Source organism: Geotrypetes seraphini, chromosome 2, assembly GCF_902459505.1.
Source record: "Geotrypetes seraphini chromosome 2, aGeoSer1.1, whole genome shotgun sequence".
NCBI lineage: Eukaryota > Metazoa > Chordata > Amphibia > Gymnophiona > Dermophiidae > Geotrypetes > Geotrypetes seraphini.
Genome location: NC_047085.1, coordinates 111,261,199 through 111,287,256, shown reverse-complemented (window position 1 = coordinate 111,287,256; position 26,058 = coordinate 111,261,199). Strand labels below are relative to the sequence as shown.

The window sequence follows — 26,058 nt, the reverse complement described above, 5'->3', positions numbered from 1 at the left end:
TTACTTCCAGTGCAATGTATAGTAGTCCTTGCTTGCAGAATATCACTCATCTTTCAACTCTGCCTCCTTCCAAGTAGGCTTGCATCTGCCTCTCAATTTTCTTCTGCAAGCAAGATGCTCAGATGTGTTTCTGATCTGCTGTTTTATTTTCAGGTTTTTTCTTGTTTAAATTCAAGGCTCGGTGCCTAGAGGTTTTCTCTTGTTAGGAACTCTGCCTGAGAGAAGACAGACTCACATAAGCACATAAGCACTGCCTCTGCCGAGTCAGACCATAGGTCCATCATGCCCAGCAGTCCGCTCATGCGGCGGCCCCTCAGGTCAATGACCTGTAAGTGATGTATTACTGTATAGTAACCCTCTAATTGTATCCCTCAATCCCCTTTTCCCTCAGGAACTTGTCCAATCCCATTTTGAAACCCAAAGTCGTACTCTGCTCTACCACCTCCTCTGGAAGCGCATTCCAGGTGTCCACCACCCTCTGAGTGAAGAAGAACTTCCTAGCATTTGTTCTGAACCTATCTCCCTTCAATTTTTTTGAGTGCCCTCTTGTTTTTGTTGCCCCCACCAGTCTGAAGAATCTGTCCCTCTCTACCTTCTCTATATCCTTCATGATCTTATAAGTTTCTATCATATCCCCTCTAAGTCTCCGCTTTTCCAGGGAAAAGAGCCCCAGCTTCTCCAGCCTCTCAGCATATGAAAGGTTTTCCAAGCCCTTTATCATTTTTGTTGCTCTTCTCTGGACCCTCTCGAGTATCGCCATATCCTTCTTAAGGTACGGCGACCAGTACTGAACGCAGTACTCCAGATGGGGTCGCACCATCGCCTTATACAGCGGGAGGATAACTTCCTTGGTTCTGGTAGTGATACCTTTTTTGATAATTCCCAACATTCTGTTCGCCTTTTTCGAGGCCGCTGCACATTGTGCCGCCGGTTTCATTGTTATATCCACCAAAACCCCCAAGTCCTTTTCTAGGTTGCCTTCCCCCAATATCCTCCCCCCTCATCGTGTAGTTGTACATCGGGTTTCCTTTCCCTATGTGCATGACTTTGCATTTCTCTACATTAAAGCTCATCTGCCATTTATTTGCCCACTCACTCAGTTTGTTCAGGTCCCTTTGAAGTTCTTTATATTCCTCTACAGATCTAACCTTACCGGAGAGTTTTGTGTCATCCGCAAATTTTATAACTTCGCACTTTGTCCCTGTTTCCAAGTCATTAATAAATATATTGAATAGCAGTGGTCCCAGCACTGACCCTTGTGGGACTCCACTCGTGACCCCTTTCCAGTCAGAATAGTGTCCCTTTACTCCTACCCTCTGTTTCCTGTCCGCCAGCCAGTTTTTGATTCATCTGTGTATGTCCCCTTCCACCCCGTGGTTCCACAGTTTCCTTAACAGACGCTTGTGAGGTACCTTGTCGAAGGCTTTCTGGAAGTCCAGGTATACTATGTTTATGGGGTCACCTTTGTCCAAATGTTCGCTTATCCCCTCAAAGAAGTGCAGTAGGTTCGTTTGGCAAGATCTTCCAGGACAGAAACCATGCTGGCTTGTTCTCATCAGCTTATTTTTCTCTATATGCTCATTGATACTGTCCTTGATCAATGATTCAGCCATCTTCCCCGAAATCGAGGTCAAGCTGACCGGTCTATAATTCCCTTGGTCGCCTCTGGATCCCTTCTTGAAGATAGGTGTAACATTCGCTATCCTCCAGTCTTCCGGGATTACCCCTGTTCTCAAGGATAGGTTGCAAATCTGCTGCAGTAACTCCGCTATTTCAACTCTAAGCTCTTTTAGTATTCTTGGGTGGATTCCGTCTGGGCCAGGAGATTTGTCAGTTTTTAGCCTATCTATCTTTTTGAGTGCGTCTTCGAGGCTTACCTCCAAGCACGATAATTTTTCCTCTTGGTCCCCCTTGAAGAATTTTTCCGGTTCTGGCACATTGGATGTGTCCTCTTTCGTGAAGACTGACGAGAATAATAATAATAATAATTTTATTTCTTATATACCGCTATACCCTAAGTTCTAAGTGGCAGAACGTGTTTAATCTGTCCGCCACCTCCTTTTCCTCCTTTACCACTCCCTTCCTGTCACCCTCATCCAGGGGTCCCACCTCCTCCCTCGCCGGTTGTTTCCCTTTCACATATCGAAAGAATGGTTTAAAATTCCGTGCCTCCTTTGCAAGTCTCTCTTCATACTCTCTCTTTGCTATTCTGATCACGCGGTTACATTCTTTTTGATGTTTCCTGTGCTCTTTCCAATTTTCCCCGGTTTTATCCTTTTTCCATGTCCTGAAGGATTTTTTCTTATCTCCTATCACCTTCTTAACTTTATTGGTTAGCCATGCTGGGTCTTTTGCTCAATTCTTTCTGCACCCTTTTCTAAATCTGGGTATATACCAGTTTTGCCTTTGCTCACCGTGTCCTTGAATAAGGTCCAGGCTTGGTCCACCGTCTGTGCCTTTCTGGAGCTGTTCTTGAGTTTTGTTTTTACCATTTGTCTCATGGCATCATAGTTCCCTTTCCTGAAGGCGGAAGTCTGTTTCTATCAGGATAAGCCCTCAGGGACATCTGTCTAGCCAACCTGCTATAATATATTTGGAGCTCGGGGGTCATCCCTTGAATGGGAGAGAGCAGCAGCTGATAGCTCTTTGAAATAAGAAATAAAAGGTATACAATGGCACTTAGGATGTCTTGTCCAGACTACTACTTGGGCATTGTGGCTCCTTTCTCCTACTGTGGCATCCCTGATTTGTCAGGAGCTCGAGCACAGGCTGTTTGGCTCCTTTCCGGTTTGGCCAGGATTAATATCAGGCCAACTCCGTGGTCATCCCCCCTTCGCGGTGAGAGAGTTTCCAAGGATTGAGGCTCAATCTGACATCGGTCTGACTGGCAGCCCGAAGACCAAGTTCATGGTTTGAGTTTGTGAGGCAGAGTTCTTCTCCATTTGTTCCAGCTGCACTTCTGAACTGAGGCAGGCAGGCACCACATGGCACAGTATGTAAGGCTATTATAGCCTAAGGAGAAAATCAAGGAGGGATCTGAAAGGTGAAATTAGAGGGTTTCTGGGCCAGAGCTAGGACCCCCCCCTCTAAAACCCTTTCTCCTGTAGTTTTTGGCACAAATTTGTTGGTGGCAGCCGTCTGGATTTTTTTAAAGCCTCCGTCTCCCTCCAAACCCCTTGATTTTGCTTAAAATTGATAAGGATGAACTCCTCAGACCTTTCTATCCCTGTGTCATGCCAAGTTTGTGTAGGATGGTTGGCTAATGAGCATATGTGTGCCACGGGCCTTAGGCTCTGCCTCCTCTGTGTCTTCCAGGGCTGGGGATCCACAGGAAATTTGATCCAGAGCCCTCTGAATGAGAATTGGCTAAGTGCAGATGCATGAATGCCATAGAGCCCAGGAGGACCTTCAGAGAGTTCCTGCTGGGGGCATTGAGACCTCCTGTGCAAGGCTTCATCCTGGATTTTGTGAGCCTGTTGTGGAATGCTTATTTAAATTACCAGGATCCACCAGTGCTCCTGAAGAAATGACATTGAGTGTAGCACTGGGCACAGATAAGTGCAGATCATTGGATCATGGAGGTTGTTCTAGAATGTTACAAGACTGAGTTCTTCTAGATTTCCTGGCTGGCCAGATAGCTGGAGAGAGCGCTCAGAATCTGGGCAATGGTGTAAAAGCTCTTGAATTTCCATGCCACAGAGACAGTTCCGGATAAAGACTCGGGCTTGGGCAGATGCTCCATATATGTCATAGTACCAAAGAAAGGCTCAGATGAGTGGAGGCCAATTCTGGACCTTCAGTTGGTCAGTGCTTTGCTGAAAGTACTGCACTTCCTCATGGAGACTTCATTTGGTCATTGCGGCGGTGGCACTTGGAGAATTTCTTGCCTCCCTTGATTTGATAAAGGCCTATTCCGATTTTTCTGGCTCACAGGAGGTACTTGTGGTTCCATGTACTGGAACAGTATTTCCAATTTTCCGCTCTCCTCTTTGGCCTTGCGGCACCTCACACCTTTACCAAGATGATGGTGGTGATAGCAGCGTACCTGCGCAAGGCACAGATCCAAGTATATCCATATTTAGAACATTGGCTGATCAGGGTCCCATCCAAGGAATAGGGCAAACTGGCAGTCTCGAGAGTGGTCCAACTCCTTCAGGACTTGGGATGGACAATCAACTTCAAGAAGTCAGAACTGACCCAATGCGTGGAGTACCTCGGAGTTCTGTTCAACACAGTTATAGGCCAGGTTTTTCTTCCAGAGCCATGTAGACAGAAACTCTAGAAACAGATATCTGACCTGATCTGGCTCTGATGGTGTGATATTATCTACAGGTCCTGTGGTCGATGGCAGCAGCCTTAGAGGTGGTCCCTTGGGCACACATGAGACCACTTCAAGACTCTCCTATTCACTGGTCTCCTCAGGCAGACTCATTTTAGCCACTGCATTCATAGACACCAGATGCGAGGAACAGCTTCCCTCTCAAAGGACATGGCACTCCATATACCCTCCTGGGAGATATTGACGATCGATGCTAGCCCTTACGGTTGAGGGAGGGGTGTCTTAGTCCTGAAGCTCCACTCTATGGAGGGGCATCACCTGCCTTTGGTTTCAATTTCAGTCTTATGTCTGACTGAATAATTTTTCTGCCTCTCAGCTAAGCTTGAAAAGAAAAAGAGATACCAAGTCTGAGATTTTGCTTCTTAGCAAGACGTGCAAGTAGCTAAGAGCTCCTTAAATGTCCGTGCCGGTTGCATGCAGTTTTGTATAATTTTGATAATATTTTACTTGTTTCAGAGCAGAACAGAAGTATAGTGTGGGGGATTTTTCCCCATTGCCCTCCTTCAGGGTATGTCTTTTATTACAGTGGTTCTTGACTGCTTTTGTACAAACTAAGGGAGCAGGAGCAAGCCTACTGGGAAAGAGGTGGAATTGAAAGATGAGTGATATCATTCTGCAAACAACTTGAGGGTTGGTATGCATAATAGAAAATGACACAGGGACACATTTTTCCCTGTCCCTGCAGGAACTCATTTTCCTGTCCTGTCCCCGCAAGTTCTTTTCCTGTCCCTCCCCCATTTCTGCAAGCTTCATCCTCTTCTGCACAAGCCTCAAACACTTTAAAATCATAAGTGTTCAAGGCTTGTGTGATTAAAGCAGAGCTTACAGGAATGGGGCAGTGAAAGTGACAAAACTCACGGGGATGGGGAAATTGAGTTCCTGTGGGGACGGGGACAAATTTGTCCCCGTGTCATTCTCTCATAACCCTAGGTGTTCAGGTCTACTATACACATCTACAAGAAAGAAGATTATTAAGGTAAAAACCTAATTTTTTTAACCTCCTGTATCACAACATATACTTTATATACTCGAATATACTGTAAACCGATCCGAAAATAAACTTAGGTAACATTTCCCCACCCCCCCCAAAAAAAAGAGGAAAAAAGGTCTACTCAAATATAAACCGGTGGTTTATATTCAAGTACCGGTACAGGGCAGAAGTGACCTCCTCCTCCCTTCCCTGGTGTCCTGTCAGCCTGCTCTGCAGCCAAACAGCCAGCCAATCTGCCCTCCTTCCTTGAACAGCCCCCCCCCCCTCCCAGACCCACTGCAGGCCTGCAGTACTGCCCTGGTGGTTCAGTTGTGCAGACAGACAGTCTGCCCCCCTTTCTGGACCCACCGTGGGCCTCCAGTACTGCCTTGGTGGTCCAGTAGAGTGGGGAACTGGAGCTGTCATCAGTCCCTCCTTCATGGTGACTTTGTGCAACTACCATGTTTCCCCCAAAATAAGACAGTGTCTTATATTAATTTTGAGTCCAAAAAATGCACTATGGCTTATTTTCAGGGGAAGTCTTATTTTTTTCATATACAATGATCATCTCTCCCTTCCTCTCCTCCACCCCAATCCTCTTTTCTTTCTCTCTCCTACATTTACAGCATCTTTCCTCCCCTCTCACCCACCCCCTTGTGCCTTTCCTCTGCAGCATTTTTCTATCCCCTCCCTACCATCCCCCCCGCACAGCTGAACAACGCCGATCCTCCCACCATGAGACCGACATACCTCCCTCCAAATAGCAGCATTGGCAGCGGCCTTCTCCCGTCGGGGCTTTCCCTGTGCCACATCCTGCAGATGTTATATTAAACATAGTGTCATTATAACCTGATTCCAGGCACCATAAAGATAATTATCTTTATTTTAGGTTTCTTTCCCCCCAGTAGATCTTTCTACTTATTTTCTTTAGTGCTAATAAATATCCATGAAGTAAATATAGGGATTAAATTTGAAACACATATAGCCACCTGTGAAACACTACCATCCAAAAGAGAGAGCAGAAGCTATTCCATTGTTTAATTTCCTAATGGTTTCCTTTCAACAATTTATTTATATTTAGCCTGTCTTTTTGATCGTCCAAGTACTGACTTAGGCTACTCTTTGAACATTTTTTTTTTTTTTTTTTTTTAAATCATGAGCCCCTTATTGTATCGTCTGCTACTTTCGAGTTAATTGGTCTAGGGCAGATTGCAAAACAAAATGTGAGCTATTTACTAGGAAAATCACAATATCCTTTCTTAGATATAAAAAAAATCAATAAAAGAAACATTCAAATCAATGAATGAATCTTAATAAAATATAACTACTAAATATTAGCAACTTTTGAAGTGAAGTTTTGAAACATTCAAATCAATGAATGAATCTTAATAAAATATAACTACTAAATATTAGCAACTTTTGAAGTGAAGTTTTTAATTGTTCTGAAAAGGCTACTGACTGACTTGTTTAACTTGGAGGAAGAGAATTTCGATTTTGGGCTGCCTGATAGGAAACAACAGATTCAGTATTGTCTTGAATGTTATCTCCTGTATTGGAGGGATATGTAAATATGACAACCTGTAAAGATCTGTTTATATAAGATCATGTACCATATACTTGATTATAAGTTGATCTCATGTATAAGTCAAGGGTAATTTTGGGACTAAAATTGGCCAAAATTGGTGTGACCTATGTATAAGTCGAAAACCATGCACAACCAAATTTGACCCCCCTCCTCAACCAATAGGTCTTCCTCTTGGACACACATAGGGAGTTCTTGCTAGCATGTCCTCCCTGCCTCACTTGATCCCTACCATACAGATCCAGTATTCCCTCTCTCTACTCTCCATACACTTAGGGCTAGATTCACTAAGGGCATGGATCAAATCCGATCTGTGTCCGTGGGGCTGATTCACAAATCGCCCTCATGCAAATGAGGGCGATCGGAATCATGTGTGAGGACCTACAAAGGGACTTAAACAAACTGGAAGAGTGGGCGAATAAATGGCAGATGAACTTCAATGTAAGGAAATGCAAGGTCATGCATATAGGGAAAAAGATCCCGATGTTCAGCTACCAAATGGGGGGATTAGTATTAGAGGGAAGTAACCTTGAAAGAGACTTGGGTGTACTGGTGGACACAACAATGAAGTCAACTGCACAATGCGCAGCAGCCTTGAAGAAGGCAAACAGAATGTTGGGTATTATTAAGAAGGGTATTATGACCAGAACGAAGGAAGTCATCATGCCGCTATACCGTGCGATGGTACGACCACAACTGGAGTACTGTGTCCAATATAGGTCACCATACCTAAAGAAGGGAATGGAGATACTTGAGAGGGTTCAGAGAAGAGCGACAAAATGATAAAAGGTATGGAAAATCTTTCATACGCAGAGAGGCTAGAAAGGCTGGAGCTCTTCACCCTAGAAAAGTGAACACTCAGAGGAGACATGATAGAGACTTACAAGATTATGAAAGGCATAGAAAAGGTGGAAAGGGACAGATTCTTCATCCTATTGGGAACTAAAAGAACGAGGGGGCACTCGGAGAAACTGAAAGGGGACAGGTTTAGAACCAATGCTAGGAAATTTTTCTTCAATCAGAGGGTGGTGGACACCTGGAATGCGCTTCCGGAGGATGTGATAGGACAGAGTACATTAAGGGGATTCAAAGAGGGATTGGACAAGTTCCTGAAGGATACGGGGATTGAGGGATATCGATAGAGGTAGAGATAAGATCATGAAGGGTATAGACAGAAGAAACATGGGGATTAAAGGTTCTTAGACAAAGGATCACTTACAGGTCATGGACCTGATGGGCCGCCGCGGGAGCGGACCGCTGGGTGCGATGGACCCCTGTTCTGACCCAGCGGAGGCAACTTCTTATGTTCTTATGTCCCCAACTGACTGCAGGGATCGTTGAATAGTGATCCCGATGCATCCACAGACCATCTGTGGATGGTCTGCGCATGCGCTGGCCCTCTGTGCCCAGCAGAGCTTTTTACTTTTTTTTTGTGAGCCCATGGTTTTAACCCACTTTAAATCCGAGGGTTAAAACCACGGGCTTGCACTATGGGGAATAGAGCAGATGGGGCAAAGAGCAGGAGATCGGGCTGAGAGCAGATGGGGCAGAGAGCAGGACCGCAGAAGGCAGGGCAGTCGGAAAGGACCTGAGCGACTGGTCCTCGGCAGTCGCTTATTTTTGGATCAGTCAACCCAGTCGGTGTCACTCATGTTTTTTTAGTGAATCGCTTCCTGCCTACATTTGAATGCCGTTCCCCCTCATTTGCATGTGTGGATCGGAGGATGATTGGAAAAGAGGTTAGTGAATCGGATCGGAGGGAAATTGGGTTGTAAAGGGGTCACTAAGTAGTTGGAACTTAATTGGTGGGCTTAGTGAATCTAACCCTTAGACACAGCATGCCCTCTCTGCTGTCCTCCCCCCTCCCCCCCATAAACAATATATTTTTCTCTGTGCTGCCCCTCCAAAGCACTTTTTTTTTCTGGGGTAGTTTGGGTGGGTTTTTTAAAAATTCCAACCTACTGCCTCTGGATTAATGTGTTTGCCCCTTCTCTTTAAGGTAGCGACTCCCAACCATTTTTGCACCAGGGACTGGTTTCATGCAAGGCCATTTTTCCACAAACTGGGGTGGGGGAGGGATTCAAGCACATAATCAATAAAAGTGTATAATATATAATCTAAATAGTGTATATATAATGTAAATTTAATTACATTTTATATTAAGCACTTTATTTCTATTTATTAGATTATAATATATACAGTATATTAATACAGAATCAGTGGGGGCCCTGAGCGTGTTTCCCTGCAACTAGACCAGGGGTGGGCAATTCCGGTCCTTGAGAGCCACAGGCAGGTCAGATTTTCAGGATATATGCAATAAATATGCATGAGATAGATTTGCATCTCAAGGAGGCAGTGCATGCAAATCCATCTCATACATATTCATTGTGGATATCCTGAAAACCTGACCTGCCTGTGGCTCTTGAGGACCAGAATTTCCTACCCCTTAACTAGACGGTCCTATCCCTATGCCCAACAATTCTCCTCTTCATTTCCCCATGTGCACCATCTTTCCCTCACTCACCCATGCCCAACAATTCTCCCTTTCTGTTCCCTCCCCCACTTCAGCATCTTTCCCCTCACTGCCTTCATTCTTCCATACCTATGGCCCAAGCTCATGCCCCCTCCCTCCTGCCTTCCTTCTTCCTGTCCTTTGTCCGAAGTTTGTACTCGCTTCCTTCCTTCTGTGTCCCAACGTGCCTGCTCTCTCATGTCCCAACAACCGCTCTTCATCTTTCCTCCCTCTATTCTGTGTCCCAAGTTTGTGCCTCCCTCCCGCAGTTGTATACCTCTTCCCAGCTGTACTTCTCTTCACAAAGCCATGGTCGCAGTTCCTGCATGTGGCCTATGGCTGACCCGGAAGCCTAGAGAGAAGGCTTCTGACTTAGCCATTGGCAGCATTTAGGAGCCACCGCTTACAACTTTGTGAAGAGAAGTGGCTGGGTGGAGGGAGCCGGCCAGAGGAGGGAGGGAGGCATAGGGGACGATGAGGGGCGCATTGGGACATGGAAGTGAAGATGATCACGTTGAGACGAAGGGAGAAAGAGGGGTGCATTGGCACAGGAAGGGAGATTCAGACCCCAGTTCATAAGTACAAGTTCGATGTAAGTTGGGTGTTCTTAACCCAGGGACTTATCTGTATTACTCCTTTCCAAGTACTGTATATGGTGTAAAACATTCCAATATTTTTCCTAAATATCCATTAATATCAGTCCAAAAGGTTTGACTTTGAGTACAAAGGGAAGATCCTGCCAATCCAATCTAATCAGCTACTTTGACTGGGTAACAAAAAAGCTAGATATGGGAGAGTCCCTGGATGTTGTGTATTTGGACTTCAGTAAGGCTTTTGATAGTGACCCACACCGCAGGTTATTGAACAAGATGAGTTCATTGGAACTAGGAGAAACATTGACTGCATGGGTTAAAGACTGACTCAGTGGAAGACTCTAGAGGGTGGTGGTCAATGGTACTCCCTCCAAAACATCGGAAGTGATCAGTGGAGTGCCGCAGGGCTCGGTCTTGGGTCCAATCCTATATAACATCTTTGTACGGTACCTGCCTCAGGTACTTCGAGGTAAAATTGCATTATTTGCCGATGATGTTAAACTGTGCAACATAGTGGGCAAAAGCACCGTGCCAGACACTATGACGCAGGACCTACCCTTACTAGAACAATGGTCTGCAACTTGGCAACTGAATTTTAATGCCAAAAAGTGTAAGGTTATGCACCTTGGCAGCGGAACTTACACCCTGAATGGTAAGACCTTAGCAAGAACTGTTGCAGAACGGGACCTAGGCGTATTCATCAGTGAAGATATGAAGACTGCCAATCAAGTAGAGAAAGCATCATCCAAGGCTAGACAAATGCTGGGTTGCATCCGTAGAAGTTTTGTCAGCCAGAAGCCCGAAGTTATAATGCCATTTTACATGTCCATGGTAAGACCTCATCTGGAATATTGTGTTCAGTTTTGGAGGCCACGTTATCAATGGAGAATGGAGTCGGTTCAGCGAATGGCCACTAGGATGGTCTCGGGCCTCAAGGATCTCCCATATGAAGAACGTCTGGGTAAGTTACAGCTATACTCTCTCGAGGAACGCAGAGAGAGGGGAGACATGATAGAGACGTTCAAATATGTTACTGGCCGTATTGAGGTAGAAGAAGACATCTTTTTCCTTACAGGACCTACGGCAGCAAGTGGGCATCCGTTAAAAATCAAGGGTGGGAGATTTCATGATGACACTAGGAAGTATTTCTTTACCGAAAGGGTGGTTGATCGCTGGAATAATCTTCCACTTCAGGTAATTGAGGCCAGCAACGTGCTTGATTTTAAGAAAAAATGGGATAAGCATGTAGGCTCATTTCAAGGAAGTGCTTAGGGGGGAAGGTTCTTAGAGTGTGCAGACTTGTTGGACCGATGGCCCTTTTCTGCCGTCATATTCTATTTTTCTATGTAACCAGGCAAATTGCAATCCTGGTTAGGAGAATGTATCCATCATGCTATGTCTTATTGTTCTTTTCGAAAATCAGTTAAGACTACTTTGTTTAACAAATTCATTACCTAACTGTAACTAGTATATTCTATATGATTTTACTCTCGCTGATTGTACAGCTTCTCTTGGTGTAAACCGCCCAGAACTACTGGTGATGGCGGTATAAAACAATAAAGTTATTATTATTACTATAACACATGCAATAAGCTATGTATGAGTAATTGTAACAACGGTGAAACTAAAGTAGATAAAATAGAGTTGCAGATCCATGCGATGGATGTGCTTATTTTTTGTTGTTGTGCCAATTAATTCAAAACACGGCTTGATAATTGATAAGCAAACACACATTTCATCATGCACTATCTGCAGTCGTTCTCTCTCTTTTTTTTAAATTTAATTTCTGTCAGAGCTGAAACTTCAAGTTTGCAAAGATAGGAAGATCGAAACAATATCAAAGCCTTGATTTCTTTGTTGCTCAAGTTAGGAAAACTATTGCATGAAAAAATAAAACTAAAATTACTTGTCCTAAGTTTTCAAGGACCAATCATGTCAAAAAATGATTATTGTCTGGGCGGTTGTATCCTTAGCACACAGACACTCATAATACTGACAGACTCTTGTGCACGTGATGTACATATCTTCTATTCTAGTGTATACTTATGAAGGGAATTTTATAATAAAAAATTTGGGACTCTCTTGTGGCATACTTGGAATCTCTTCGAGGCACACCACTGTGCCATGACACACAGTTTGAGAGACACGGCCCTAAGTAAAACCCAATATTGACATTCCTGCAGTTCAGCACCAAATACTGTCCTGAGGACCTCCCTGATTAATTTCTGAAAGTCTACGCATTCCATCTGATGTCCCAAATCCCTAAATCAGGCTTCTTTAAGAGGGCCATAATCCTTACAAGGTACCAGAGTGCACAGTGTTCTATGAAGACCTGAGACTGACTTCCTACCTAGTGCATTCCCCTTCAAAAAAGCCCTTAATATGTTGCCCAAGAGAGAGTGCAGCTCTTGTCGATCTAGCCCCATCAAGTAATGTCAAAGGTGTATATATGCAAAATAATTTTCTTGCCTTAGAGATAATCTTTCTTGTAGATCCTCAAAAGAATAAATATGTCCATCCTCCCTGAGTAAGTGTTCCACCAAGAAGATACCCAGCTCTTTCCATCTTCAAAATAACATCTTGTCTAAGCCTGGGCTAGATTCCACATTCCTTCTTAGAGGCAAAAGGTCACTGCTACAGAGGTTTTGATGTCAGTTCACCAACAAATCTTTCCAGGGATCTCATGGGCCTCAAGAAAATGCTTGGTCTCATTATGAGGTTTGATTTGGTGTCTATGTGCAATAAAGAGTGAAAATGCCACAGAGCAAAGAGTCCAATTCTCTGGATATCGGCCTGAAATCTTCCAAACCCAACACCCAATCCTGCAGATGCTATAATAAACATAGTGTCATTATAACCTGATTCCAGGCACCATAAAGATAATTATCTTTATTTTAAGTTTCTTCCCCCCAGTAGATCTTTCTACTTATTTTCTTTAGTGCTAATAAATATCCATGAAGTAAATATAGGGATTAAATTTGAAACACATACAGCCACCTGTGAAACACTACCATCCAAAAGAGAGAGAAGAAGCTATTCCATTGTTTAATTTCCTAATGATTTCCTTTCAACAATTTATTTATATTTAGCCTTTACAAATCTTAATCCTACACAGTCAACATTAAAATATTAAACATAACTGGAGGAAGTGGAGATCTCTGAGGAAACCCCACAATGTACTCTCTATGAATCAAAAAGTTCCCCTTCAAATTTTACCATATTATAAATGAGAGAAAGCAAAGTTGCTTACCAGTAACAGATGTTCTCTGTAAACCGCAGGGGAATGCAACCACACTTGTTGGTGAAGTCCTCTGACTGAACTTGAGTGCTAGTGCTCTCCCCAAGCTAGGTAAGCTTTTGAGCTTGAGCTTACTGGGCATGTGCCCTTCCCCTCAGCCTGTCAGATTTATCTCTAGCAATGAGCAGAATTTGAGTCAAGGGGATGGAGGGCGGGCAAGTGTGGCTGCATTCCCCTGCTGTCTACGAACACCTGTTACAGGTAAGCAACCTTGTTTTCTCTAGAGACAAGCAGGGGATATATAGGCATGCTTGTTGGTGAGTCCCAAGCTGAAGAAGTAGATGGTAGGTGGTAAAAAGAGTCATAGTGCAAACAAGTTCCGTAAGACTGAGTGACCAAAATGTACATCTTGTGCTAAGCTCTGATCCATGCAATAGTGCTTCGTAAAGGTATTTACTGAGGGCACGTTGCAGCCCTATAGATATCCTGAATGGGAATGGACTTTAAATTTACAATGGAAGAAGCTGTAGCTCATACTTTATGGGCCCCAATTGAACCAGGTGGTTGGAGGTATGCTCTTGTGTAGCAGAAATTGATGCATTGTGCTCTCCAAGAGCTCTTTTTGATACCAGTTTTTCTTGGGTAGATGGATTGTAGGAAATGAAGAGCTGGTTTGTTTGGCGTAATTGATCAGTTGCCTTGAGGTAAAAAAGTAATGTTCTTCTAAAGTCTAACGTGTGGAGAGATTGCTTTGCTGGAGAGGAATGCGGAGGAGGAAAACACGATGGCAAAGTTATAGTTTGATTCAGATGAAAATCCGTGACAACTTTAAGCAGGAATTTGGGATGAGTTCGTAATTGTACTCTATTAGGAAAAAATTGGAGATAAAGATAATACATGACTAGTGTTTGAAGTTCACTAACTCTTCTGGATGAAGTTAAAGCTGTGAGAAAGGCTGTCTTCCATTTAAGAAATGTAAGAGAAGCAGATCCTAATAGCTTAAAACGGGTCTGCATTAATTGATCTAAAAACAAATTCAGGTTCCACGCTGGAGGAGGGTCTTGTAATGGAGGCCTAAGATTAGTGAGACCTCTCATGAAACGAGAAATGAGAGGTTGATGGGAAACTGGTTTACTTTGCACCAAAGTATGGTAGGCTGAGATAGCTGCTAGATGAAATCTGACAGAATTTGGATTTGAGACCAGAATTTGATAAATGTAGAAGATATGATAAAATATATTCAACTGGACAGTGAAAAGGATCCTGCGCCCAGATGGAAAATCATTTCCATTTAGATTGGTAAGATTTTCTAGTGGAAGGATGCCTTGCTGCAAGAAGAAATGTCTTCACAGGTTAAGAAAATGGGAGATGAGTTGGAGCAAACTTTTAATTTCTAGGCTGTCAAACTGAGTCTGCGGAGATTTGGATGTAGTAGTTGACCGTTCTGCTGAGAGAGAAGAGATGGATGGTGTCCCAGGTGAAATGGGGAGGTGTCCAGAAGGTCCAGCAGGAGTGGATACCAGATTTGTCTGGGCCAACGAGGAGCAATGAGAATGACAAGAGCCTTGTCTCTGGTAACTTTCTGAAGTACTCTGGAAATGAGAGGAAACAGTGGAAAGGCATAGAGAAGTCTATGCCCCCAATGAATTGAGAAAGCATCCCTTGCTATGGCTTGAAAGAGCAAAATGTGGTGCGTTTGGCATTTTTTTTTTTTTTTGGAGAAGCAGAGAGATCCACTATGGGAGTTCCCCAGCAAAGGAATATTTGTTGCAGGATGGAACTCAAAAGAAATCAAAATAAATAAGATTCAGTGAATAGGGAAAAATAAAAACAAAACATGTTTCAAGTTTTATTAAGGTTTGTTGTACACGCAATGTCAAATACACTTCAATGCGTAAAACATTTTAAAAACAGGGGACAAAACAAAACAGTTTTATACAATTAAATACAAAGTATATACGTATAAATAAATAACTGGTACAGAAGGTAAGGGGGATGTACTACAATCTTTAAAGAAAGAGAAGAAACATTTAAGGAAAAACACATCCGGTGTCCATATTCGACGGCAGACAGCAGCTGAAATCTGATCTTCAAATACCTGTTCCAGTGCACTAGGTTTGTCATTCTGGACAAGCAGGTTATCTGCCCAGGGCTGCGAGTCATATGCAGAAGGAATCCACTCCAGGTTTTTTTCGGCATCCCTCCTTCACTAGTAACTCTACTGCCACCTGCAGTTTTTCTCTTCTGCATGTGAGCCAGAAGGAGTGTTTGTTTTCTCTCTCATTATTTTATTCTGTATTTTTTTAAACCTTTACTTGATATTTTCAGTGCTTGGAGCTTTCACCTTGATTCCAGCTCTGCCTGTGTGGAGAAGAAGCAGACTCTGGTCTGTAGCTGACAGGCCAATCCTTGGTGGTACCTGTTTTCCCGTCTGCACAAGCATTTTTGGAGTTCGGTGCCATCCTCGCTTTTTATCCTCACCTACTGCTTTGCAGGGGTTCAAGAGCAGGCTGTTTGGCATTCATAGGAGGCTCAGCAGAGTACCAGCTGCATTTTCGTTTCCCCCCCTTCTTTGTTTGCACGCCCATCGGTCCACAGGAGTGGAGGTGCGGTTAGGCAACCCAAAGATCAGCAATGGAGATGCATTTCCAGATTGAGGCATTGATTCTTCTCATTTCCAGCTACTATAATAGAGCTGAGGTAGGCTTTAGCACATTGCCAGCACAGGTCACAGTGAGTAAGGCTGTTACAGCCTCTGAGGTGAATCGGGGGGAGGGGGGTACGAAATATAGGTTGTTGAGGGTTTGAGGGTTCTTGTATGTGCCCCTGGGTCGTCCCCCCCCCCTCCACACTTTGGTTAGCTTGTTTAAATTGCAATTTAGGCGAGGATTTCTTGATGGTGGCCATCTTGGAATTTTAGCAATCTTTATTTCAAAAGTTCCCTGCATTTCCAGAACTTCAATTTTTGCCTCAAAACTTGTTGGGATGGCATCCTTGGGCTCTGCTACCCCAAATACATGCCAGGATTGTGCAAAATGTGTGCCTCAGGAGCATCTTTGTGCCACATGCTGCGCAAAGGCAGCTAGCTCATAGGAGCGGCCATATCTGTATTCAGGGCCTGGAAATAGTAACTGTTCTGTTCATAAGGATGCAGATGCCCCGCTGCCCAAGAAATGCAATGCAGAATAATCTCAGGGTGACTCAGCGCTCCCTAATCAGAATGCCTTCTCTGACTTTCTGAAATTTTTGTGGAAGGTCTTTCATGAGAGCCGAACTTCTCCTGCGCTTCAGTTTTGTTTCATCAGCAATAGGTGTGTCATTCTAGACAAGTGGGTTATTTCCTGCATGTCTATCCTATGGTTTCACAAGACACGCCTATCCTATGGTCTCACAAGACACGTCTTCTACCCAATCTGTTGCTGTTCAGGACATGGGAGACCTCTATCCCGGAGATAAGGATGATGATGATCATTTTGCTGATCCCTTATTTTGGGGGATGCCCCTCATGTGGCAGGTGGCCCAGTACTGTATATAGGCACTTTAGATAATGCTTTGGCGCTTGAACCAGGGGACAATCCCATGGTTCTGCATTTAAGAATAAATCCTTGCCAGATCTTATTTCAAAATCTCTGCGTGAGTTGGATTTAGCCACTCAGCCGGCTCCTCCTATGTCCTCCTATGATCTTGGAGCAGTGGGACTCTCCGGAACGAACTCTCAAGAGCCTCCCTTCTGGTCTCGCTCTCTCCAAGATTCTCAGATTCAGAATCTCAGAGAGAGCGAAACCAGAAGACTTTGAGCATGCGCAAATGCTCAAAGCCCAGTCCAGCCCAGCACAGGGAAGAGGGAGAATCTTCGTCACACTGCCCAGCCCAGCCCAGGCCAGAAGAGGGAGGATCTTCGAGCACCGGCACCTCTTGTGCATTGGTGCTGGTGCCGGTGCCCAATCGGGGTAAGCGATGTCGTTGCGGTGCTCAGGGGGGGATGTAGGATCGTGGGGAGGGGTATGGAGCAGCATCGGTGGCCTCAAGGGGGAGGGGATGGAGCAGCGCCAGTAGCCTCGGGGGGGGGGTGGAGGAGAAGGTGGAATGAATCAAAGCGAGTTTCCCTTACTTCCTATGGGGAAACTCGCTTTGATATACGAGCAATTTGGTTTACGAGCATACTTCTGGAACGAATTATGCTCGTAAACCAAGGTTCTACTGTATGATGATTTGGTATAGGATTGGGCTGGAGAGGGCATCGATGGGAACTCCACTAACTTGGAACATGAGGATGTTACTAGCCAGACTTTATGGTAGATATCCTGCATATAGGATGGTTGGATAGGCTGGAGTGAGCTTGGACAGCAACTTCAGCATTTGGAACCTAGGATAATACCAGGTGGACTTTACAGTCTATAACCCAGAAAAGACAAGTTAATTTAATCATGTATTTTTAATGAGTATAAATAATGGGCAGACTGGATGGACCTTCAGGTCTTTATCTGCTGTCATTTACTATGTTACTATGTCAGCAGCTTCTTAGTCAGCCTAAAGTGGATTTCCTGGTTGCACAGGTCACTAAACGCACCTCCCTGCCCAGTGAAGGTGGAGTGGTGCTTAAGGACATGCAGGACTGCCGAAAGGATGTAGTTCATAGGAGATTTTTTGAGGCAGTGGCTTTGGAAGTCAAAGCTGCCTTGGCGGCGTCCTTTGTCACAGGTGATTGTCTGTCCAGACTCTGTACTTTGGAGAACGAGGGTGATGAACCTCATTCAACTTTTTATCTGATGTGGTTTATGTAGCTGATGCCCCGTATGACATTATTCATGTCCTAGGTAAGGCATCAGCTTATTCTATTTCTGTGCGCACAATGATCTGGATCAGACAATGGGCAGGTGACTACATCTAAAGCTACTCTGCCAGACTCTCTTTTAAGGGGCAACTGTTATTTGGCAAGGGCCTGATTGATTTCATGAATTATGTGGTGGACCGTTGCCCCGTCTGATAGCAAACCTAGATCCTCTAGAGAGGATCAGGGCACTTTAATTTTCGTGGCTCCAGGTGATTTTGTCAGTATTCCAATTCCACGTCACAAAGATTCTCCCAGGGATACAGGCAGAGGTTTTCTGGTCCCAGGCACAACCAGGCCTCCGCTTCTTAAGTTGCTCCATCTTCCATGAAGTCACAGTGATGCCAGGCTGAGGGAGGTCCCTCTGCATTTTGGTCTCAGAGTTTCTGCAGGCCTGGAGTCAGATTTCATCTGACCGCTGAGTACTGGACATCATTCATTCCAGCTACAAGCTTGAATTTGCCTGGCCTCTGATGGACTGGTTTGTGGATTCTCCTGGAGGTCGCCCAGAAAAGGCAGAAAAAGTTCACGCTATAGAGCCGGTGCCACCCGAACACTCGGACTCAGACAGATACTCCATATACTTTATCGTTCCAAAGAAAGCCTCCGACAATTGGAGACCCATCCTGGACCTTACGTCAATGCAGCACTGAGTTCTGCGCTTTCGCATGGAAGTGGTTTGATCTGTCATAGCAGTGGTGAAGCTGGTAGAGATCCTAGCCTTTCTATATCTGACAGTGGCCTACTTGCATATCCCTATTTTCCCAGAGCACAGGAAGTTTCTCAGATTTCATATTCTGAGAAATCATTATCTACTCTTTGGGCTGGCAACAGTTCCTTGCACCTTCACCAAAGTGAGAGTTGTGAGGGCAGCTCACCAGCACAAGATGGAACTGTGGGCACATCCCTACCTGGATGACTGGTTAGAAACATAGAAGATGATGGCAGATAAGGGCCATAGCCCATCAGGTCTGCCCACTCTATTGACCCACCCCCAGTCTACTATCCTAGGGATTCCACTCCTGGTGACAGGTTCCCTTGGCTTAACCCTCTAAGGGATCCCACATGGGCATCCCATTTGCTCTTAAATTCTTGCACGCTTTTTGCCTCGATCACCTGCACCGGGAGCTCATTCCAAGGATCAACCACTCTCTCGGTGAAGAAATATTTCCTGGTGTCGCCATGAAATTTCCCACCCCTGAGTTTGAGCGGATGCCCTCTTGTGGCTGAGGGTCCTTTGAGAAAGAGAATCTCTTCTTCCATCTCGATATGGCCGGTAATATACTTAAACGTCTCGATCATGTCTCTTCTCTCCCTACGTTCCTCGAGTGAGTACAGCCGCACATTTTTCAGCCTTTCCTCATACGATAGATCCTTGAGTCTCGAGACCATCCTGGTGGCCATCCGTTGCACCGACTCTACTCTCAGCACATCTTTTCGGTAGTGTGGCCTGCAGAATTGCACACAGTATTCCAAATGAGGTCTCACCATGGTTCTGTATAATGGCATTATGACTTCAGGCTTCCGGCTGACGAAACTCCTGCGGATGCAACCTAACAACTGTCTTACCTTAGATGAAGCCTTCTCCACATGATCAGCAGTTTTCATGTCTGATCACTCTCAAGTCTCGTTCTGTTGAAGTTCTAGCTAAGGTCTCACCATTCAAGGTGTAAGTTCTGCACGGATTTCTGCTGCCGAGGTGCATGATCTTGCATTTCTTAGTGTTGAAGCCCAGCTGCCAGGTCGAGGACCAAAGCTCCAACAAATGTAGGTCCTGTGTCATACTATCGGGTGAATTGCCGTCTCTCACTATATTGCATAGCTTGGCGTCGTCAGCGAATAACGTTATCTTACCTTGAAGCCCCTGAGTTAGGTCCCCTATGAATATGTTGAAAAGGAGTGGGACCAAGACTGAGCCCTGCGGTACTCCACTGGTCACCTCCGATGTTTTAGAGAGGGTACCGTTAACTACCACCCTCTGAAGTCTGCCACTCAGCCAGTCATTGACCCATGTGTCCTGCGATGCGGGACACTATCGAAAGCTTTGCTGAAGTCTAGGTATATGATGTCCACGGATTCTCCCAAGTCTAGCTGTTTTGTTATCCAGTCAAAGAAGGTGATGAGATTGGATTGGCAGGACCTACCCTTGGTGAATCCGTGTTGACTGGGATCCCGTAGATTCTCCTCATCCAAGATTGCGTCTAATTTACGTTTGATTAGTGTTTCCATGAGTTTGCATCGGATCCCCCTCATTGTCCGAGGGTCAGCTCACGGTGGATCAGGTGATCCAAGTCCTGGAGGATCTGGGCTGGGCTTGTGAGTTACCAAAAGAGCAATTTGATGTCGATTCAATCCCTGGTGCATTTGGGAGTCTTATTCGACATGGTGACCAGCTGAATCTTTCTACCAGTGACACACAGATTGAAGCTGTGATCCCAAATTTCTAGTCTCTTGACCAAGTCTGCCCCATTGGTGTGGGACTATCTTCAAGTCCTGGGGTTCATGGCGGCTACAATAGATGTAGTGCCTTGGGTGAGAGTCCACATGCATCCTCTCTAGAAGGTGTTGCTTTCTCTCTGGTCTCATCATACGGACGCTTTGCAGAAGTCTCTGCCATGGACATTGGAGGCTCATGCCAGTATGGACTGGTGGATTCGTCCTCAGTCCCTTTCCAAGGGCATACCTCTGCAGATCGATTCCTAGGTAGTTGTAATGACCGATGCCAATCTCCTGGGCTAGGGAGCCCATTGTAACTGACGACCACTTAAGGGATGTTGGACGCCCTCTCAGAAAAGGTGGTCGATCAAGAGGCTGGAACTGTGTGCAATCCGAGTGTCCCTGAAGAAATTACAGAAGACTCTCTAGGCTAGGGTTAAGTGGTCAGAGTCTTCTCCAACAATGTGACAGTGGTGGTGAATGTCAAATCAGCAAGGAGGCACAAAAAGTGCATTTCTGTGTCTAGAGGCCCGCATGCTCTTTCACTGGGCAGAGCAATATCTTCAGGGGCTGACAGTAGCGTATGTTGTGGGCATGGACAATGTTCAGGCTGACTTCTTCAGCAGACAGACCTTGGATCTGGGCAAGTGGATGCTATCACTGGCAGCGTATCAGTCCATTGTCTAGTGGTGGGGTCATCCCCAATTCGACCTAATGATTACGGCGAAAAACAAGAAAGCAGTCCATTTCTTCAGCTGAAGATTTGAACCTGGCATCAAGAATCTAGACAGGCTAGTCCAGCCTTGGCCTCAGGACATCCTGTTATACGTATTTCCTCCCTGGCCCATGATAAACCAAGTTCAATGGATCGCAGTTCATCAGGGAAGAGTAATTCTGGTGGCTCCAGATTGGCCTTGCAGGCCTTGGTTCGCAGATCTGATGCATCTTCAAACAGAAATAAAAGCACAATCCAAATCTGTCTGCAGTAAAGCGCAATCAAAACAAACAAAGAAAAAAAACTGCAGATGAGTTTGTATAAAGGTTTGTATAAAGGTGATGACATTAGCTGCATTATATATTTGTTTAAATAAACCCAGCCGACATCTTGTACTCTTGTCTGCAGTTTTTTCTTTGTTTGCATCTTCAAACAGGCCATGCTCTCCGGTTGCAGGTGCATTCAGACCTGCATTCACAGGGTTTGATGTGAATGGAGGATCCAGATCGCTTTGCTCTTACAACATGGCTATTGAACGTGAGGCATTAGAGCCCAAAGGGTATTCAGACATGGTCATTGCCACCCTTCTCAAGTGTAAGAAGTCAACTACAGTTTCTGCCTACATAAAGCTGTGGAGAACTTTCCAGCATTGGTGCACCTAAGAATGTGTGGAGCTGTTTTCAGCTCCAGTTTCAGTGGTGTTGACTTTTCTCCCAGTGAACCTTGACAAGGGCCTCACCGTGGCTTCACTTCGTGTCCAAGTCGCTTGGATCTGTCATTTTAGAGCTCTGGACTATAGACCTATGCTAGTGTCTCATCCAGACCGTCAGATTTCTGAAGGGTGCTCTCCACATTAGACCACTGATCAACCCACCATTCCCTTCATGGGACCTTAATGTGATTCTCAAAGGCCTCTAGAAGGCTTTGTTCGAGCCTCTGGAAGACGTTTCTCTTTTGAACTTGATGCTAAAGGCGATTTTCCTGGCAGCAGCTGTCTCAGAGCTCCAAGCTGTCTGGAAGCAGCTGACTCGGAGCTCCAAGCTCTATCTTGTAAAGAGCCTTTCCCTCTGCAATGTTTCTTCTTTTCTGCTGAAGGTGGTTTCAACATTTCATGTTAATCAGGAGGTCCGTTTATCTGTCTTCCAAACTATAGGTTCTAGGAAACAGGACCACATTTTGAAGAAGTTAGACATGGGAAAAATGTTTCTCTGCTATTTAGAGGTCACCAATGAGTTTAGGCTCGCTAACCATCTGTTTGTGCAGACTCATTTGGCTACAAGTGCGTGCCCACTTCCAAGGCCATGATATCCAGATGGATTCATAAGGCTGTTTAGTTAGTCTACATTGTCTATGGGAAGCAGTCTCCTGTTTCCATGAAGGCGCATTTGACTAGAAGTGTAGCTTTGTTGTGGGCGGAAGCTAGAGCAATCTCATTCTGTTTCTGCTTCTCCAAGAGGTATCTTGGATGCCAGTCAGCTCATTGAGCCCTGAAGAATTCCATATAATATATTTTAGTGTCTACAGGGGTACTACCTAAGCTCCTTTGATGCTTCTGTTGGCTGTTAACTTGTTAGTTCAGTGTTCAAGTGTTATTATGTTTAAGCAGAACAGTTGAGTTGTTTGGAGAAATTTCCCATTTTTGTCTGTTACATAATGTCAATGGAGTTCTTCAGTACTTGGGTACTAACTGCAGGTGGCAGTAGCGCACCTTGTGAAGTAAGAGGGAACCAGAAAAAAATCCATAGTGGATTCCTTCTGTATATGGCTCACGACCATGGGGAGATAGCCCGCTTGTCTAGAATGACACACCTGGAAAGGATATTATCAAGGTAAGGACGTAATCTCTCTCTTGTTAATATCTTTTGCTCTGGAATAGAATCAAGGGAGGGGGGTGTCATTTGGCAGTGCTACTCTGGAATAGAATAAAGATGGGCGAGACCATGTGACAGCACAGAAACTTACATGCAGAAACAGAAAAGTCATTAACGATTTTTTTTGTTATAAGAGAGCTCTCCAGCACACAGTGTCAGCATGATGTCACCGTGGTGTGGCTGCATTCCTCTGCTGTCCGTGGAGAATCTCTGTTACAGGTAAGCAACTCCATTTTACCAGAATAATAATTTGCTGTAATTTGGATAAAATCTCAGTAGGAAGGTATAATTGCATTTTTTAGCCAGTCACTGGATGCAAAATAGTATATGGCATTTGAATAATTGGAGTATTTAATGTTTTTGTTTTGGGTTTTTTTTGCTTTACTAAGGGGCGTCCGATAAAGGGGTCCTACAAGTTCCATTCCATCATCACTACGTTTGAAATGATTTTGACAGACTGCCCTGAACTGCGTAACATTCCATGGCGTTGTGTGGTGATTGATGAGGCACATAGGCTGAAGAATCGCAACTGCAAGCTGCTGGAGGGGCTTAAAATGATGGGCTTGGTCAGTGTCCTTGTTTTGTTGCTGTTGCATTTTAAAGGGAAATGGGATTTCTGCTTGCTTGAATTTTTGTTCCAGGATAAGGTTGTCTAAATGACACTTCAATGTTTTAAATGGTGCTCTCTTGAGGCATTGGCCCAGATTTCTCCCTCCTTACTCTCACCCTTCAGCTATTTCAAAAAGAGGGAAACACCTCTGCTACTTGAATATGCTGCCACTAGCCCTCAAATGCCCAACTGCAGTAAGCTGCACTATCCTTTAGCGCAGTGGTTTACTCCTGATTTTCCCATACTAATCTTATTCCTGATAGCAGTGAGAATTTATAGCCCTAGAAGATCAAGGATAGTGCAGCAGACATGCAAAATGCTGAATGAAATTGAACTCAATTTGTGTTTTGCACAAAAAAAACAATATTTAGCACTTTATTTTTATATATACTATTTGTGTAAGAGCATAGAAATCATCTGAGGTGATTTGCAACTTTTCACCTTAGATAGCCCAAGATCCCTGGTGTTGCAAGTGGCACCATGACCCCCAACTTGTCTCTTGAACAACAACAAACTGTTGTGGACTCTGGATTCTTTTCTGCTGCTCACATGTCATGTGCTTGGTGGCCCAGTAAGCCCCCTTGCATTTCCCATTCCACTGAACCCCTCCCTTTAGAGCAGGGGTGTCCAACCTGCGGCCCCGTGAAGTATTTTGTGTGGCCCCGGTTGAGAGCGAGGCTGTGTTTTCCTCTGCTGCCCCCGGGTGTTTACCATCTTGCCGGCTCCCTCCTCTGTCTTGCTGCAACATTTGTGCGTTTGTGTGGCCTCAGAAACATTTTTTTTGGCCAATGCGGCCCAGGGAAGCCAAAAGGTTGGACACCCCTGCTTTAGAGCTTCTGTTCCATTGAGGGCAGTGCTGCTATTCTCTTTGACATAGTGGAAAGGAGGTGCCAGAGGCAACTGTTTCTGAACAGGCATGCAGAGATAGTATCACCTTTGTTAGTAGAATTAATAATAATAATAACAACTTTATTTTTATATACCGCAATACCACAAACAGTTCAGAGCGGTTTAAAGAGGAAGAGACTGTATACAGACAGCGATATTACAAAAAAACTTTTAAAATTACATTAGCATGGTAAGATTAAAATTAATTCATCTCAAGCTGTAAGACTTGGGATGCATTTGTGCAGTACTGTTTAATGCATTCAGAATTTTAAGATTTGTTCTGTCCACTTGTTTGACATATCTTAATGTATGTATACAAATTCTTTATTTCAGGAACACAAAGTACTGTTGACTGGTACCCCTTTACAGAACACCGTAGAAGAGCTTTTTAGTTTGCTTAATTTCTTGGAACCAGGCCGCTTCCCTTCAGAAAGTACCTTCATGCAAGAGTTTGGTGATCTGAAAACAGAAGAACAGGTGAATTTAACCCAAACATGATAAAATTAGCTAGTGAATGGCAAGGCTGACTGTGACTCTGGACCTTTTTGTAGCAAGAAGTGTGTTGTAGGAAATGATTGATTCAGGCTTGTAAATAGTTGTGTAAAAAGTATGTTCTAATTAGTAATAGGTACTTAGCTAAACTATTACTGAAATAGTTCAGGATAAATTTCTTTGGATTTGTAAGATAAGAAGCTGAAGAATATGCATGAGGAAGTTGTGTGTTATATGCTGCAAATCTTCATTTTCAATTTATAATTCAAAGCTAGAAAAAATAGCTTGAGTGGATAAGAGGTGGGATTTGTTCTGTTAAATAGTGGTGAAGGGGCCATATAGGAGTCGCAGATGGTGATATATTTGTCCTTTACACAGTAGGCCATTAGTGACCACATCCCAAAAGTTATTACATGACTGGTTTGCAGTCATGTAAAAAGGCATTATAATACTTGAGATGTGTTCTGTTGACTGCAGGAGGAGTGTTTAACTTATTTTCTTTAAAATGTATATTTTTCTGTTGTTTTGTTTGCTAGTTTGTGTGTAAATGTGTATGCCTAAGATAAGTGTTTTGCATTGAAAAATATATGTGTAATTGGGGAATTCAGGCATGGGGAAGGGATGATACATTGATTTTTCACATATTCTGTATGCATTTGGTGATATGCCATTTTTGCTTAATATTTTTTTCATTTTATTGATTTTATACAGCAAATAAGAAGTGCAACATTTAAACATTCAATAATCAGTAAACAGCATTGCTTAATCATGAATAATCAATTTACCCAACCCTCCCTCCCCCCTCCCTCCCATCCTGGATGTATGTGGAGAATAATAAAGATAAATTGAATCTGGTAGTTAACTAACTAAACCTTAAGGTATTTTACAAATGAATCCAATGGACTTTAAATTTCTTAGTTTCTCCTGATTGCTCTGCTAACAGTTTTTCTTACCGGTAATATAAGCAGAGTGTTTCCACCA

General features: G+C 44.1%; 1 protein-coding gene across 9 annotated transcripts in view; it reads left to right on the top strand.

Annotated features, from left to right (window-relative positions):
• Positions 1-26,058, top strand: part of CHD7 (chromodomain helicase DNA binding protein 7) — a 616,542-nt gene that overhangs the window by 385,378 nt on the left and 205,106 nt on the right. For all 9 annotated transcript variants that reach the window (XM_033933452.1, XM_033933447.1, XM_033933448.1 and 6 more), the window contains 2 exons: positions 23,477-23,653; positions 24,919-25,062. In XM_033933452.1, coding sequence (XP_033789343.1) covers positions 23,477-23,653; positions 24,919-25,062 — 321 coding nt within the window. The remainder of the gene's footprint in view (positions 1-23,476; positions 23,654-24,918; positions 25,063-26,058) is intronic.